Here is a 16,194-nt window from a genome sequence, read left to right on the forward strand (position 1 = left end):
CAAACACTACCACACACAGGACATGTGATCTCAACTTAAAACCAGTTAGTTCTCGGGCTACCACAATAAAGACATCATCATCTTCTTATATCATAGGACATGAAGAGATGCAAAATATTTTCATATTGATGTAAATGGTTCTATAATAAAAATCACATCAGCTATCAGATCTTTGCAATGGATGAGTGACTGATAAAAGTGGTTTGACACACAATTTCGGTTTAGTATTCATTAGACTTCCAGAAACGACTGCAACTCCACAAATCGGAAATTTCTGAGTTCCCACAACAGGAAGAACTTCAACAATCACGACCATCTGCACAGAGCAGGACCCATAATATTAACCTATAATCCAGGAGATCAGAGCAGGTGATGAAGCATCGAAGTTACAAAAAGTTCAACCAACCTGAGGTGTTTGGAGATCTACTACAATTAAATTTGAGACTGCCTTAGCAACTGCATCTGTTACAACATGTATACAATCCATTCGTCCAAGTACAAGTTCAGGCGGCTTACATCCATTCTCTTCTCGACTTGCTATACCACGTCGATTGTAGCGAATTGCAAACTGCACCAGCAGTGTGTGTACATTAATAATCTCCATGTACCAAATGCAGTACTTTGCCAAACTTTCTATGTGCCACAAGATAGTTAATGTTTTTAACAAAAGTTTTCTCACTACAATTCACGAAATGATGTTGTATTTGTGTAACAATAAGTCCACTGCATCAATGGCACACTATAAGGGTGACTAACCAAATCCAAAATCACATTATTCTTTGCAGTTTTCAGATGCAAATTCAGGCTCAGATGTTTTTAGTAATACATTATAAAACTGATGAGAATCCTCGTCAGATGAAAACCTACAAATTAATGTTTGCGGCCAGGTTGTCTTAAGATTAGGAACAGTGAATAAAAAGAACATATAAATTCTCCTTAGAGATGAATATATAAACTCTCCATACAGAAAACATAAACACTGCTTGTCTGGAAACGGGATGAAGTTGTCTCAAGACCATGTCCACATCTCCTATAAAGTGGGAAGAATAATGTTACAACTTACAAGTGTGGCCAGACTATCAGAATTCTCCTTACCTGAATATCCAAGTACCTTCAAAGGATAGGAAAATGAAATCTCTCATACTGTTAACCTTTCTTTCCACCAGATCAATGCATTTTTGCATTTTTCAAACTCCATTCCCAGTTGCATGACTGCAAAGATCTGCAAACCAGTGAAACATAAGAGAGCACATGCCAATCCTAAAGGTGAGGCTCTTCAAATAAAGAAGAAAATTTTGGATGGCTTAGCCGTACAGGACAGTTGGAATCTCCAGATGCTTACATAAATTTCAATCACATATTGTATTGTATATATTCCTTTTTGCGACAGGAAATATGTTTTTGGGTTTTTTTATAATTTGGCTTAAGAGTCCTGAAATATTGCACTCTATTGCAAGCATTTCTGTCAATGGCTATCTTTGAGTAGCAAATTCAAGGAGTACAGTAGTTTTTCTACCTGATAAATATCAATGTCAGATAAGGATATTTGATCTCAAAAAATTGGTTTATTGGTTCCAAAAAGAATTAATGGTTTGGTTTGGTTTGGTTTGGTTTGGATTTTCGATAAACGGTTCGGTTTCAGTTAGGTTCAATTCTAAAACACAGGTTTATAGGTTTATAGGTTTGGTTTAAAGGTTTATAAGTTTATTAATTTAATGGTTTTTATTGATTTAATTAATTTATCTTAAATGTTTATTTAATTTAATGGTTCAATTAAAGTTTCTTTTATTGATTTAATAAATTTAACTAAATGCTTATTTAATTTAATGTATTTTTGTTTATTTAGATGTTTAATTAGTTTGATTTAAATGGTTAGGTTTAACTTTTTTATTAAATGGTTCGGTTTGGTTTCAACTTTTCCCTAAACAGTTTGGTTTGGTTTTTGTTTTATATAAACGGTTTAGTTTCGGCTCAGTTCAGTTTCTTTGCCTTGAAACTGAGCCGAACTGTGCCCATTGCTAGAGACCACCATCAAAATAGACTGGGAAATGATATACATAACAATATCTTTCTCTGATTTCATAATATACCGGGAAATGATATACAATGACGTACTAGAATTCATGACTGGTATGATACACAACAAAAATCCAAGATGGAAAGAAGCAAGTGTTCATAGGAGGTGGTTTCGGGAAGGCTACAGTTTCCTTACATCACTATGTTAATACCAAGTAAATTCTAGTTTGAATAACTTTTGCAGTGACATCTGAAAACCCCAGACATAGAGCACATATTGATTAGTCTAAACATTTTTAGTGCACTGTCTGCAGAAGCACATGTTGCCCCTTCCATAAGAATATGTGAAGGTGTGGATATGAAGTTCCTTAGCATGATACTAGGTATGCTATGATTGGGAAGAGAGAATCACAATCCCATTTACAAAGCTCCTGTCATCCATGTCCACTCCAAACTTGAAAGTCAAAAAAATTGTTAGAAGCATCTAGATCACCTTTTTTAAAGAAAAATTGATGATACTTTCTACTATGTGTTATCCGTTCACATTCATCCATATGCATTGTTCGAGTGAGTGGGGGATGAATAATACAGTAGTACAACACATGAAATGTTGATTAGCACATCTACATCAGTAAATGGATTATATAACAACTACCTTAAGTGGCTGATCTTCTGTTGGAAGGAATCCCTTCAGGTGCTGCTTTACAAGACCAAACACTAATGGAGCTAAACTTTCTTTTGATAACAAACAAGTGGCTTGAATCGGTATCATACGTTGACACCACCTGCATAGTAAATGAAAATTCTTGAGCCATTTCAGAAATTGAAATCTAGTTTCCATAAAGTTCTGATCCCTAGAAACATTTCAAATGTAATACATGACAACGGCAAATTAACATTAAATAGAGCTAGTCTGACCACTGTAGTTCAATGTACGGCATGGTACATGTAATAGTTGATGTCAATCACGATTGCCATGCTTTACCTACGTGTGTCAATTTGATGAATCCTTTCCACCTAATGACTACAATAATCATGAAAACTTATGACAGATTGCATAGGCCATGTAGGGATTAAGGGTGATTATTTGAGTAGTTAATATCACCATGACAGAACTGTGACTGAGAGAACCTAAGTCAAGCAATAAGCAATGAACCCCATTCCTTGAGTACCATACATGCTTGTGAGTGATGAGGATCTTCGGTTCTCCAAAGGATCCAAATACTTGAGTGCCACATTATATCATCTGATAAAATCCACATAATTCCCAAACGTGTTGAGTTTGTTTTCCAAAACATTGAAACACCCAATTGTGTAATATCCCAGAAACTGGTGTTGAAAAGATGGGTAGAAAATTTCGTCTGGGCAACCTTTAAATGCACACAGAAAGGTCATGCCTGTGACTTCCAATGGACAAATTCGTTTGCTCTGTGTGTTGAGATCCAATCAGGCAACTGGTTAGTCAACATTTGCATTACCTAGAGACACACAAGGTGTCTTGCAATATTCCTATGAGTTAGGACCTGCCTTCGCGATCCCAAAGCCAATTAATCACATTCTGTGCAATGGATGAGTGCTGATTTGGCAGTATTAATATGTGGGAAGTCAAAGCAAACAGGTTCCAGATGTCCATGACCCTACAAAGATTGCCTTCAAAAACATAAATACATAATCTGCTTAGGCTTACCCAACTAGTTGTTGCTGACAGGGGACAGGCAAACGTATCACACCTCCATTTGTATGCAAATGGGATAACATTGTCAAAATTGGGTGAGTTGCACGTGGAAAACTCAAAGAACTGGAGGAAGCCCCTGTCTGACAAATCTCGAAAGGAATAATGGCTCTGTAACTCCAATCTTTCTCTCTCACTCTCTCTCGAAGACAAAAGTTATAATATATCTAACTTGAGAATCTTACATGTGCCAAAAACCAGATTCTTTAATCTTTTTTTATCTTATTTACTTTTATATTTACTTAGAAATACTTATTTTATTTTGATTTGTTGTTCTCAAAGACAACACAACACTTAAGATGTAATTTCTTGTTTGGTCTTATCCACCATTTTGGCCTCTTAAAAGACGTTAATATCTTTCTTTCTCTCTCTCTCTGGTTTTTACAGACAACAAAAATTGAAAAGAAAATTGGGAAAGAGAAGACCATAATCTTCCACACTTATCGGCATTTTGGCCTCTTAAAAGGTGTTAATATCTTTCTTTCTCTCTCTGGTTTTTACAGTCAACAAAAATTGACAAGAAAATTGGGAAAGAGAAGACCATAATCTTCCACACGCTCATGCCAACTTTCCGACAAGCTGACTGCACCCTAGCAGGAGGCCAAGTTGAAGTATTGGATTCTATGCGTATTTAGTAGTAACATTTCTAGGCACAATTTAATTACACGTAAGGTGTCTAAAGCATCAAAGGAAATGACAAAACGGAACAATGGAGAAGAGTCGTGCTATTCATAGATTATGAAGTGGTTCAACACCAATGGCCTTTTCTTAAGAAATGAAACGGCTCATTTATCCGCAGTTTTCATTCCACATCTCCAAAACAATGGGGAACTATGAAAAGTATCCTGAAGGGTCATAGGCCATCACCATCATATTCTATCATAAAATCAACGAAGACACAATAATATCTGTAAGGCCAAATTGGCATCAGAAATACACACCCTGGTCATTGTCCTATTACAAATAGATACTTTTGGCATAAAGATAAAATCAATAAAGTGAATAAAATCACATATCTAATAAGAAATAATCTCTGAAATACCTCCTCATTTTCCGTATTTCCCCAAATGCCCCTAAGCATTTATTATTCCACCGAATGCACCTAAGTATGACCTATTTGACCAATCTCATGGTTCATTGATCCCTTTCTTCTCTTTTCCAAGGGTTGCCCAAGGGTATTTCAGAAAATAACAGAAAACACAGGCACTTTCTGCAAATTAAAGAAAAAATCAGGAATATTTCCGAGTTCTTCCCTATAGAATCAAAAAAGAATAGGGTTGCTTTGTTTTAAATTAAATTATCCTCAGTTGATTACATCCGAATGGATTTCTCAGTTAACCTTTTTCCACATGACAACAGATAATAAAATATAAACAAAAGAACAGAAACGACCTTAAAGGACACTTTGCACCGGTTAGAATATCTTCGAGAACTTTAGATAATATATCTACAGGATCATCTACATTGGTGTTCTCCAAAAATATTGAAACGATGCCTTTTTGAGCCATTTTCAGAAAAAACACAGCACATCCATTATCCAAGTTAGATTTTTCACGTTCAGCATCACTCCGCTTTAAATTGACTGTAATGCTTTCCTTCCCATCTATTTCATGTAATCCCTGAATTGCATTGCTTGAAGGTGAACATCTTACTTCATCATCTGCAGATCCTTTTAGTGAAGCCTCCATAGTGTCATACGTCTCTAAAATGGCAAAAATAAAATAAAAAGAATTGAAACTTATGTCAAACAAAACTCGGAAAAACACGCATCAAATCTCTCCCCTCCCTCCCTCTCATAAACCAGATTCGAACCATGCCACCTTGAAGAGTTATACATAGGGCATTTGAAACATTGAAGCAAATGGCAGCAACAGAACACACAGAAGGATCATGGCACTCACAGGTGATGAAGTGGTTCAACAATGGCCTCAAATCAAGAGCTTGCCATTCTTTCTGATTTTGTACACCTCTTCCAAATGATGAAATAACAAGGTATGACAACAAGGCAGTTATATATCCAAAAGACTTGGCTTATACCGAGGGAGCCACTTTCCCCAAAGATAGCCTACTACAGAGATCATTTCATGAACTTTTCAAAGGATCGATTCATACAGAGACAGAGGTTCATAGGCATTAACATGCCCCAAAGTGCTCACAAAGAAATAAGCCAACTCAAAGTTTCCTCCCACCAACTAGGATTAGAATTAGAATTAGAATTTTTATCGTCCATAAAGAGCCCAGTTTTGACCTATGGGACCAAAGTATACATGTGTTCTTGATATTTGTGTCTCCTTCCTAAGAAGGGGTATTCATACTTTGAAGCAAAAAATCTCTATGCGTGAATAAAGCATACACATATGAGCTCAACCTTCTAGGTGGTCTCAAGTATGGCACTTAAGTTATCACTCCCTCTTAGTATGTCAACATATCTTGAACAAATTGCACTATATGTCGAGCATGTGAAGAGCAAGTGACATTCATCCTCTACCATGCCTTCATTGCATACTTTATATGCCTTCAAATTCGTTACATTTTGATACAATGATGCAACTTCAATATCTAACTTGTGAGATCAAGTGCGAAGTAGTGTAATGGCTCTAAGAGCATTACTACTCATATTGGTAATGAGATAAGGTTGGATCGATCAATTGGCATTCTTGCTTTATACTGAGACCAACATTCAAGGTTGACATTTGCAATGTAGTATTCTAGCTTTGTCCTCATAGCATCTTCCCACTTCATCCTTAATGATTCCACCAACCTTTCCTCGATCATTACATAATGCATAGCATTGCCTGAAATCTCTAAAAGATCATCCACACCCCATCTTCTAAACCATTTCCTTATGTCAACAACCCAACCGAATGAGAGAATTTTACTCTTATGATTCTTTTGTAGTTTACATCCAACATTCCAAGCAAGTTGTGGTAATCGATGATTCGGCATATTCTTGACTTTTGTAATGTATCTATATACTCTTTGGAGTGCCAATATTTCTATGGGTCGAGCACCTGTTTCCAAGAGCATAACCTAGTAAGAGGTAGTGCATTTAACTCCTAATTGTCTCCTTAAAAACATCTTTTGAATTTTCTCAATCTCATTCCATGCATTAAGAGATATGGTGCCACCCCATATTTCTACTCCATAAAGCAATACTTGAATTACCATGGCATTGAACAACATTAGTTTTACTTCCCATCCACAAGTATCACTTTGGTTACATTGGTTCTCCAAAAGGTAATACGATTTCCAGCCAGCTTGAAGCCTAGAATCAAAGCATGGGATTGAGGAAGCACAAGTACTTTACATTTGTAGGTGCCCAGCTTTCAACCACATTGAAAAGAAGTATGCTACCCCAGCTTTCAACGAGGCAACGGAGGGAGCAGCCCCAATAATCATCAATGCATTATTCCAATCAGTGATGAGTATCCAATGGCTTTGAGAGCTACCTAAATGAAGGTATTCGAGATTGGCTGAACATAGAAATATTCATCATTGGTATGCTGAAATGCAACAAAGGTTTGAGTCACATGGCATAAGCATATACATATGCACTATCCCCCGTTCCAATATAGCTTGGATTGTCCCTATCTAAACATTACTAAATTGGAAAAGAACAAAGTGATCTGAACTGATATTATCGACATGGAAAACAAAATAACATGGATCAGCCCCACAACATCTCTTGGTAGGAAGATGGCCCACTGTAAGACACATTACCTAATCTTCTTCTTTGGTAAACGGTGCCTAGGACTTTTCTTGCTAGAACTCAAGAGAGATAGGGAAAAGTTGTTGAAGGACAATATTATAGCCACACAAGCTCATCCACAAAGGACAATCACAACTTTCTTTAGCCCCATCTACTAATGCTACAAGTCAATCATGGGATACACAAATGGGCTCCCGACCAGGACATAACAAAGGGGTTACAATAGATTGGGCAATAGCAATTTGTAGTGCACGTAGGCCCCGACCCCATGGATCACGTCCACAACACCCTTGTCATCGACAAATAAAGGTCATTATCTCCCGCCATCGCAGGTGCTTCCCTTGCTTTGGAGACCTCTCCATTCTGGATCGACCTATGCTAGAGATCTTTCGAAGACAAAAGTTACAATATATCTAACTTGAGAATCTCACATGTTCCAAAAACTAGATTCCCTCGTCTGTTTTTATCTTATTTACTTTTATATTTACTAAGTAGTACTTATTCTATTTTGATTTGTTGTTCTCAAAGACAACACAACACTTAAGACATAATCTCTTGTTTGGTCTTATAGGCCATTTTGGCCTCTTAAAAGACGTTAATGTTTCTTTTTTGATTTTTTACTTTGTTTCTCTATATCTCTATCTCTCTCTCAGACCAATTGTCTTGGTCAGTTACACAATAGCATCCACTGTCATAAATGAGATAACCCAAAGTCAATCCTTGCCATGGAGTCAGCCCCATCTCATAGGTCATATTTCAGTCTCTTATGGATGTTTAAAAAATCTTTCAGCAACTTAAAATGGCCGCGGATTACCAAAAGGAGTTCACCCACTTGATTGCATACTAATATTTAAATCCTTGTTGAAGAAGGAAGAGCTACTAATAGGAGAATCTATTGGTATTTTGTGGATTTCTTGAAGGCCTTTGACATAGCTCTATGTGCTCTTGCAGCTACTAGAGACCCTCGGGGTCCTGGCAGATATCTAATGGGGGGATCTATGAGCTACATAAATCAGTGTCTAAACAAGTGAGTGCTCCAAATTGGTTATCAAAGATAATGTTTAACATGATTGATACCCACTTTCATCCACTCTCTTATGTCTTTATAATAGATTAGGTATTTAATTTTGTAGAAAGAAGAAATATACATTTTTTAAGAGGCCAAGATGTCCTATACTGAACAAGAGATTGGGTTCCTTATAAGCATTTGGACAAAGATAACCATATCAATATATGTGGTTATTATATATGGGCGAAGATAACCATAGACATATTACTATATATGTATGATATTGTGTTCATTTTCACCTCTCCATACGGACTAAAAAAGTATAGAAGCTTTAAAGTCATTTTTTACAGATAATTATCATTTCTCTTGGTTCATAGTAATTCACACCTAGCTGTAGGCACTCTTTTTACCCACATTGTATTATGGATTTATTATCACGACTTCTTATACACATCTACCTCATGCTCTCTAGAGTGCAGTACGGCAGGTCAGGAACTCCTCGCAACAATTAGTAATTGAGATAGGTAGCTGCCATTGTGTTGTTTTATGAAATAAGAGGGAGATATTGTTGCCTCTTTGAACAAGGCTTTGCACCACTATACAATGTAATAGAATACATAGACCAACAATGCTTGAGATTTTTCTTGCTAGAACTTAAGATACATAAAGAGATGTTGAAGGACAACAAGACAACTACAACATCTCATCAACAGAGGCTGTCACAACTTTCTTTAGCTCAATCACTCTTTCTAATGCTACAAGTCAATCAAGGGCTACACAAGTGGGATCTTGACAAGGACACTCAAAAGGGGTTACAATAGATTGGAAAATGTAGTATCTTCCTCATATGTCGTGCCCATGTAGACCATGGCCCCTACCCTTGTATTTGACAAATAAAGACCATTATCATCCGGCACTGAAGGTGCTTCCCTCATTAAGAATTTTCTCCATCTTGGAGAAGCCCGTGTTGGAGATATTTCAATGGCATTAGTTTTAATCGGCCTAAGCTAAGAATCGTAAGTGACTAGCTAGATTTTTTAGTACACTATATTTAGTTATGTTTATTTTGATTTGTTGTTCTTAAAGAAGAGACAACATTGTAAGATGCCATTCTTGTAACAATTTTCAGCCTCGTAAAACACCCTTGCCATCGACAGATAAAAGCCATTATCTCCCGCCATCGTAGGTGCTTCCCTCGCTTCGGAGACATTTCCATTCTGGATCGACCTATGCTAGAGATCGTTCAAAGACAAAAGCTACAATATATCTAACTTGAGAATCTCACATGTGCCAAAAACCAGATTCCCTCGTTTCTTTTCTTTTCATCTTATTTACTTTTATATTTACTGTGTAATATTTATTTTATTTTGATTTGATCTCAAGACGGGACAACACTTAAGATGTAATCTCATGTTTGGTCTTATAGGCCATTTTAGCCTCTTAAAAGACGTTAATATATCTTTCTTTCTTTCTCCATCTCAAACCCTTAACCTTCATATTAACCAAGAGCTTACCTTTCAAGTATCTATCTGAAGTAGTTAGGCTTAACTTGTATGAAGAGTGGTTGGTTGGTAATATATATGCAGTGTCAATTATCTTTGATTTCTCACATTTCTTTTTGTAGTTAAGTGATTAACTAAGTAAAAAGTGCTTGAGTTAAGTCTTGTGCAAGTTCCTTAGCTTTATAATGATTAAGAAAGAGATTTCAAGAGGATGGTAAGTAGGGAGTTCGCTGAAGTGAACTAGTCACTTTGTTGGAAGCACTCGAAGACATTTGACAACTGTCTTCACCTGTCTCACCAACACTAGGCTCGTAGTTACCTATCAAAACCCTTACAATGAACCAGCAAGAAGGTAACCGTCAGGATAGTTGAGTAAAGGAATGCTGAACGCAGATTTGTTGAGTCAAATCTACGAACAACGTATTTAACTATTTCATGAGACGTGACCTAAGGTTCTAGGGGCTTTCATGAAATATTTCAACATATACAATGGGAGCTATTCATCAAAAGATAGTGGAGATATTTATCAAACCTTTCATCAGCTTCCTAGAAGGAAGAGCCTACTAAAACAAATGTGATTTTCCCATAGGGCATGGAGTTATTCAAAATGAGATAGCATTGGACCCAGTAACGATAGAAGCTTTGCTTGTACTGCAATCCAGATATTGAGCTTTTTGCACAAGGTCCAAGTACTTCCCGTGGCCTTTTCATATGTTGGTTAGATGGATACATCTTTTAAAGATTGTTATGTATCCTATGCTAGTCAAGAGAACAATATATAATGTAGATATCCTCTTATGCAGTGATACCACAATTATGGAAGTATCTGAGAGAGAATACAAATTTCAAAATATTTAAAGAGAATGCATAAGTGGAATTATCAAAGTTGAACAAGAATCCCATATTCATACTCTCGGCAAAGATGCATAACGTGGAAAATGAACAGATGTTACGTGTAATAGCGGAATAGATTTTTCAGGGCCCTACCAAAACTCAAAAGTCAAGTGACAAGTGTTTCATGCTGTCGCTTTATAATGTATTGGGATTATATACCAAATTCAGATGAGAAACGGAGGTTCAAGAATTAGAGGATGGTAGGAATGATGAAATTTACTGTCTCTAGAATGCTCTGGCTCACTCGCGGATGTGGTTCCCGGCCAGCTGTTGGGCGAATTTACATTGAGATACTGATAAAAGCATGAAAATTGCAAGAATTAGAACATACATTTCGAGCTGGATTCAATGATCAATCGTAATACTTGTAGTGAAGAAAGTGAGAAGGTAACCCCCATTAGCAAGTTCATGGCCTCTTTGGTTGCACTCTTCTCGCGGTCTGATATGAAATTAGGAGAGAAAAAACAAAACAAGAAAAAATTAACATATACGAGCTGACAATCAAAAATCAGCTGTATTCTAGGGATGAATTTGGATGGGAAGGGAAAACCAGTGGAGAGAGGGAGGTTTTACCGAGTGGGCAAGTGATGAGGAAGCCCTTGAAGGAACGAGAGTTGGAGGGCGCCACCATGTCTCCTCTTGACTTGTAGCTGAAGCGAGGGAGGCCGTGGCCATGCTGCTCCTCCCATGGCGATGCTCCTGGTCGACTCATCATCTCTCCCAGCTTCTTCTGTCTATCTCTCGTCTCCAAGGGCTAACAATCAAAATCTATATATCTATCTCCCTCTGTCTCTGTCTTCCTCTGTTTTTAGAGACAACTTCCACTTCTCTCCCTCGAATCTCTATATCTCTGCAGCTTGTCCATGCATGGACTTTCTCTCTGGTAGACCAACAACAGCTATGGCTATGAAAAGCAGGAGGAGGGTGGGGGGCGGTTCCTTCCCCTCGAACCAGGCTCTAACAATCGGCAACGGTTCGGTTCGGTTCGGTTCGGTTCGGGAGTGTCCAAACCGTACCTGTTTGAAACCGAATCGTTTAAATCTTTAGAAACCTGAACTGACCCGAACCACGAAACCGTTAAACCGAACCATTAAAAAAATCTCAAACTGGTTAAATTATTAACCCGGTAAAACCGCGGTTTCGTAGTTCGGTTTCGGTTTTCAGCTTAGGTCAATTTTAAAATTTTAAAATATTTTACTATTTAAATTTTGAAAATTTTAAAGATTTTCGTAAAATGTGAGAATAAGGCATGAAACTGAAAAGGTTGTTTAAAAAATATATCCTCTTTTTTTTTATAAAAAAAATAATAAACCATTTAAACCACGATATTTAACCGAACCGTTTAAATCGTTAAGCCATTAAGCCGTTGTTTCACAGTTCGATTCGGTTCAAACCGAACCATTGCCGATTGTTAGAAGCCGCCGAAATTCATGAAGTGCCCGTCCATCCGAACCATTTTATGTATATTCCAATTAGACCAAGGGAGGGTTTGGGGTGCATTGTGGTCGACTATGATTATTCACAAAAGAATTAGAATGTTTTTCAATCTTTCTTTATACAACGGATAGAAAAACGAAAAAAACAACTTCTCGGACTCGTCATGCCTCTTGATTTGTTGGCAAGGACAAGCCCAAAGCATCGTCATTCATCATAATCTATGACATTGAGGAGTGTGTGTTTGTTATAATATTCTATGTCCAATTCAATACTATAGAATATTAGATAATACATAGGGCATTCATAATTATTAAAAAGGGCATAGACATCCAAAAATCTATGGTATAGAGGAAGTGCCTATTTTAAGAAACTCTATTTTTAGGAACTTTCACTCCTCTCCATATATAGAGGAAGTGTCTATTTTTAGAAACTCTATTTTTAGGAACTTTCACTTCTCTCCATATATAGAGGTTGTGTATAAAGCTTTTGAAGCTCCTATTGTGTGAATGAGTTGTTTACTTAGTTTCATCTATTGTAGAAATATATTTTTTACTATTGTTTCAATTACCTCTTTATCTGACACGATGGACCGAAACAAGCCATGTTTGAAGAGCCAACAATATCGCCCCTTTTAGAATCTCACAAGAACACACAAAGACTCAAGTTTTTTTCCCCGATTCCAAATCTCTAGACATGTAACTAGGTGGGATACAATAGGAGTGGTCGGTTCAGGGACGTTGTGAAATGTCTGGGCAGAGAGAGAGAGAGAGGAATAGCACGTTGTTACACGATCACTTTTTTTATGATTAGGGTGGATCTCCGATCGAACTCAGACTCACGTGACCAACGCTACTCAACTATGTGAAGATGACTAGGTGAAGTATTTGGATCCACTAAACATACTAGCCCAGCCACCCTTTATCCAATTTTAAGAGATCCCATCAATTCATTTAAAACAATTGTCCCCTTTTCAGCGAGTCATGGGTAGCTTCTACATCCGTCGAGAAGACTTATTAGAAGCCCACGACTCACGGAGCCTTCTCTACTCGTCAATAACACATTCATCTCAATCCATCGAGGTGGGGTGTTGTGGTTTCGATCACGGAATCCCTCAACACAACAAATGTGTTACAATGGGCACCTTCTCTACTCATTGAGAAAGGTCCTCACCTCAATCCGTCAAAGGTGGTGTGTTGTGGTTCCAAGCACGGAACCTGTCAACACATTATACGTGTTACACACATGCTAGTGTCCTGTCCATGGGCCACCATAGATGGGTGGAGCGGCCTAAGTTGGTTCCAGTCGGCCGGTCAATACTCTAATTCAGGTTGCCGATAGGAATCAACAACGGTTCGGTTTCGGATTAAGTGGTTTGGCATTGTCCAAAACCGAACCGGTTTGAGAGTTAGTTTTCATTCAAACTCGAACCAAACCGGTCTGAGAGTTTTCATTCAAAACTCGAAACCGAATTGGCTTCTTAAACCGAATCCTGGCGGCCGGCCGGCCATTTCCGAGAGCAGTTCAGTTAGTACCCTCCACAAACATGTCCAAAGGCGGATGATGATAGATAGGGTTGGGTTTTTAGGGTTTCATTTGATTCTTCCATATAGGGTTTGGGTTTTTTAGGGTTTCGTTTGATTCTTCCGTATAGGGTTTGGGCTTTTAGGGTTTCTCGGTTCTCTGTGCCTGTGACCTCCTCTGTGTCTAGGCTATGGCAGTACAGCCAGAGCTGAAGATTTCCTCTGTTTCCTAGGCTCCTTCAGAGTACGCGCAGCTCACTGTCGATCCGAATTCGCATTCTCTCTTCCCCTCATGTCATCGTTTCTGCAGAGCCATAGCTATGGTGGTATACTCAGCGTCGTGTCGAGTGACCATGATGAGGTTCTGCATCATCACCTCCTGCTCACATCAAAGGGCTTCTGCAAGGTTTCCTGCTCTCCTATGCATCTTCTGAAAGGCTACAATCATCATCTTCTCGCAACCAAAGCCTCCCTCTTCCATCATCATCAACGTGGCGATGAGCAGCAGCAGCATCTCAAGCCTAGTAGGCCAATTAATCCAATGGCGAGGAGCAGCTTTGCTTCTGAGCCGAGGAAGATCATCGAGTCCATGGTTGCAGGAAATGATGACGACAGTGACGAGTCGCTCACTGCAGGGATGAACATATTCGACAGGCTTGCTCTGGCGTGGACGATCTTGTTCCCCAAGAGAAAGATGAAAACATCCCCTGCTCAAATCGCGAAGCAGAGGCTGAGGATGATCCTCATTTCGGACCGGTGCTCTGTGAATGACAGTGCCAAGCGGAAAATCGTGAAGAACATAGTCGGTGCCCTTGCGGACTTTGTGGAGATTGAGCCGCAAGATAGGGTTCGGCTGAACGTGTGTGCAGACCCGGAGCTTGGCACGGTCTACTCCGTCTCTGTTCCTGTGCGTCGAGTGAGGCCCCAGTTCCAGGAGGAGGGAGAAGAGGAAGAGGAGGAGGAGGAGGAGGAGGAGGAGGAGGAGGGAGACAGCAGTGCATTGGTATCAGAAGAAATGCTTGATCAGTTCATGGGTGAGGGTTTGACACTGAACTCTTCATCAGATGTGGGGCCAAGCTATACTTCAGATCTGCTGGATACAGCTGCTGGGCTCATCCAAAAGAAGAAGATTGAATGAAGTGGCATCCTTTTCTTTCACAGGCTCAGTGGCACAGGCTCAGGAGCAGGCCAGGTATACCCTATATGTATCACATAAACTTCCAAGTTGAGCATGCACATCAAACACATGCCTCTTCCTCTGGATTAGAATGTATGCAGCAGTACTGCTGCTGCTGTAAAATCAGTGTTTGCAATGAACTTGTACTTACATGTCTAAAAAAAATTTCACCTGCAATTTCAATTTCTGCTATGAAAATTCTGCGTTGATCAGCACATCTGACCCATCACATAAAGCTTGTGGGTCTAGGTACTGCGTTTTGGATAATTGTGTGTCGGTTTCTTTGGATTTCATGCTTCGTAAGAGTGTCAGATTTGTTTGAATTGTGTATATGATGAGAGTGATCATCTATGTAAGTGCAAGCAAGACTAACAAGCTGGAACAGACGAGAATGATCCTTCAGCTCCATGCATGATGGCAGGCTCTAGAGTTTCCGCTTCTATTGACTTATGCCTTTTGAGAATTAGATATGTCCAAATGTGATTGCAGCAATAATTTAATGCTATTCGACGATATGAGAATTTACACTACAGAAAGACCAATGTGACAACAAATCTGGGAGGGTGTCAACAGAAAGCTTTAAAATGTTAGCGAATCTGTCTTTGATATGGCAGTGTTGCAGTATACATAAGTATCACATAAGCTGAATGTCTGAGTAATGTAATGGAAGCCATTCAAGGAGTCATCATCTCTTTACCTGTGCATTCAATGTACACAGATTAAATTAGGAGTTTTACATAGGTAGCTGTATGATATGTGCAAATTTGGCTGTAAAGATGGAGTTGATATCGCTTGTCGGATTATAGAGGGGAATGTGCTGATTGGTGATTTCCAAGTTTGGATCCTTATTTTTCAACTTATGCATGACTTTGAGAACCTTTGTTCGCAATTTTGGTACACCATTGTTTCGTCATATTGCATGAAACCTGAATTTGACCTGTTTGAAACCTTGATCTCAATGACCTGCTCGACTTGGAATTCGATACAAAGATTTTGATATGGTCTCTGTATGAAACCTCTAAACCTCAAAGCATGTCTCTTGAGGTTTCTCGAAGCATTCTAAATTCATGAAGATCCTGCTATTTATGCCTTCATTGGAATTCCAAGATTGTACATAGGATCAAACCCATGGATCCTATAAAGTATAGGGAAAATGTAGTCTCATTGTTTTTCCCTCAAAAATTAGAAGTTTCTTTAA

At 38.5% G+C, this 16,194-nt stretch overlaps 2 protein-coding genes across 3 annotated transcripts; one reads left to right on the forward strand and one right to left on the reverse strand.

Moving 5' to 3' along the window:
* Positions 1-30: 30 nt before the first annotated feature.
* Positions 31-11,622, reverse strand: LOC147850251 (uncharacterized). 2 transcript variants are annotated; one of them, XM_087336612.1, is made up of 7 exons: positions 11,436-11,592; positions 11,255-11,301; positions 11,083-11,155; positions 5,141-5,450; positions 2,672-2,801; positions 407-568; positions 31-316 (listed from the first exon to the last, which is right to left on the reverse strand). In XM_087336612.1, the coding sequence occupies exons 1-7, from the start codon at positions 11,575-11,577 to the stop codon at positions 158-160; spliced, it is 1,023 nt and encodes a 340-aa protein (XP_087192738.1). In that variant the 5' UTR covers positions 11,578-11,592; the 3' UTR covers positions 31-157. The 2 variants fall into 2 exon arrangements, with proteins under 2 accessions (XP_087192738.1, XP_087192739.1); XM_087336613.1 differs by lacking the exons at positions 31-316; positions 407-568 and adding an exon at positions 1,107-1,222 and having other exon boundaries at positions 11,436-11,622.
* Positions 11,623-13,942: 2,320 nt separating this feature from the next.
* Positions 13,943-16,194, forward strand: LOC147850252 (uncharacterized). Its single transcript, XM_087336855.1, has one exon. It carries the CDS (start codon positions 14,112-14,114, stop codon positions 14,955-14,957), a length of 846 nt encoding a protein of 281 aa, XP_087192981.1. The 5' UTR covers positions 13,943-14,111; the 3' UTR covers positions 14,958-16,194.

The sequence above is a fragment of the Azolla caroliniana genome, unplaced genomic scaffold, assembly GCF_043228905.1.
Source record: "Azolla caroliniana isolate FFs.n. ecotype wild unplaced genomic scaffold, voAzoCaro1.0.p SCAF_21, whole genome shotgun sequence".
In the NCBI taxonomy this organism is placed as follows: Eukaryota; Viridiplantae; Streptophyta; class Polypodiopsida; order Salviniales; family Salviniaceae; genus Azolla; species Azolla caroliniana.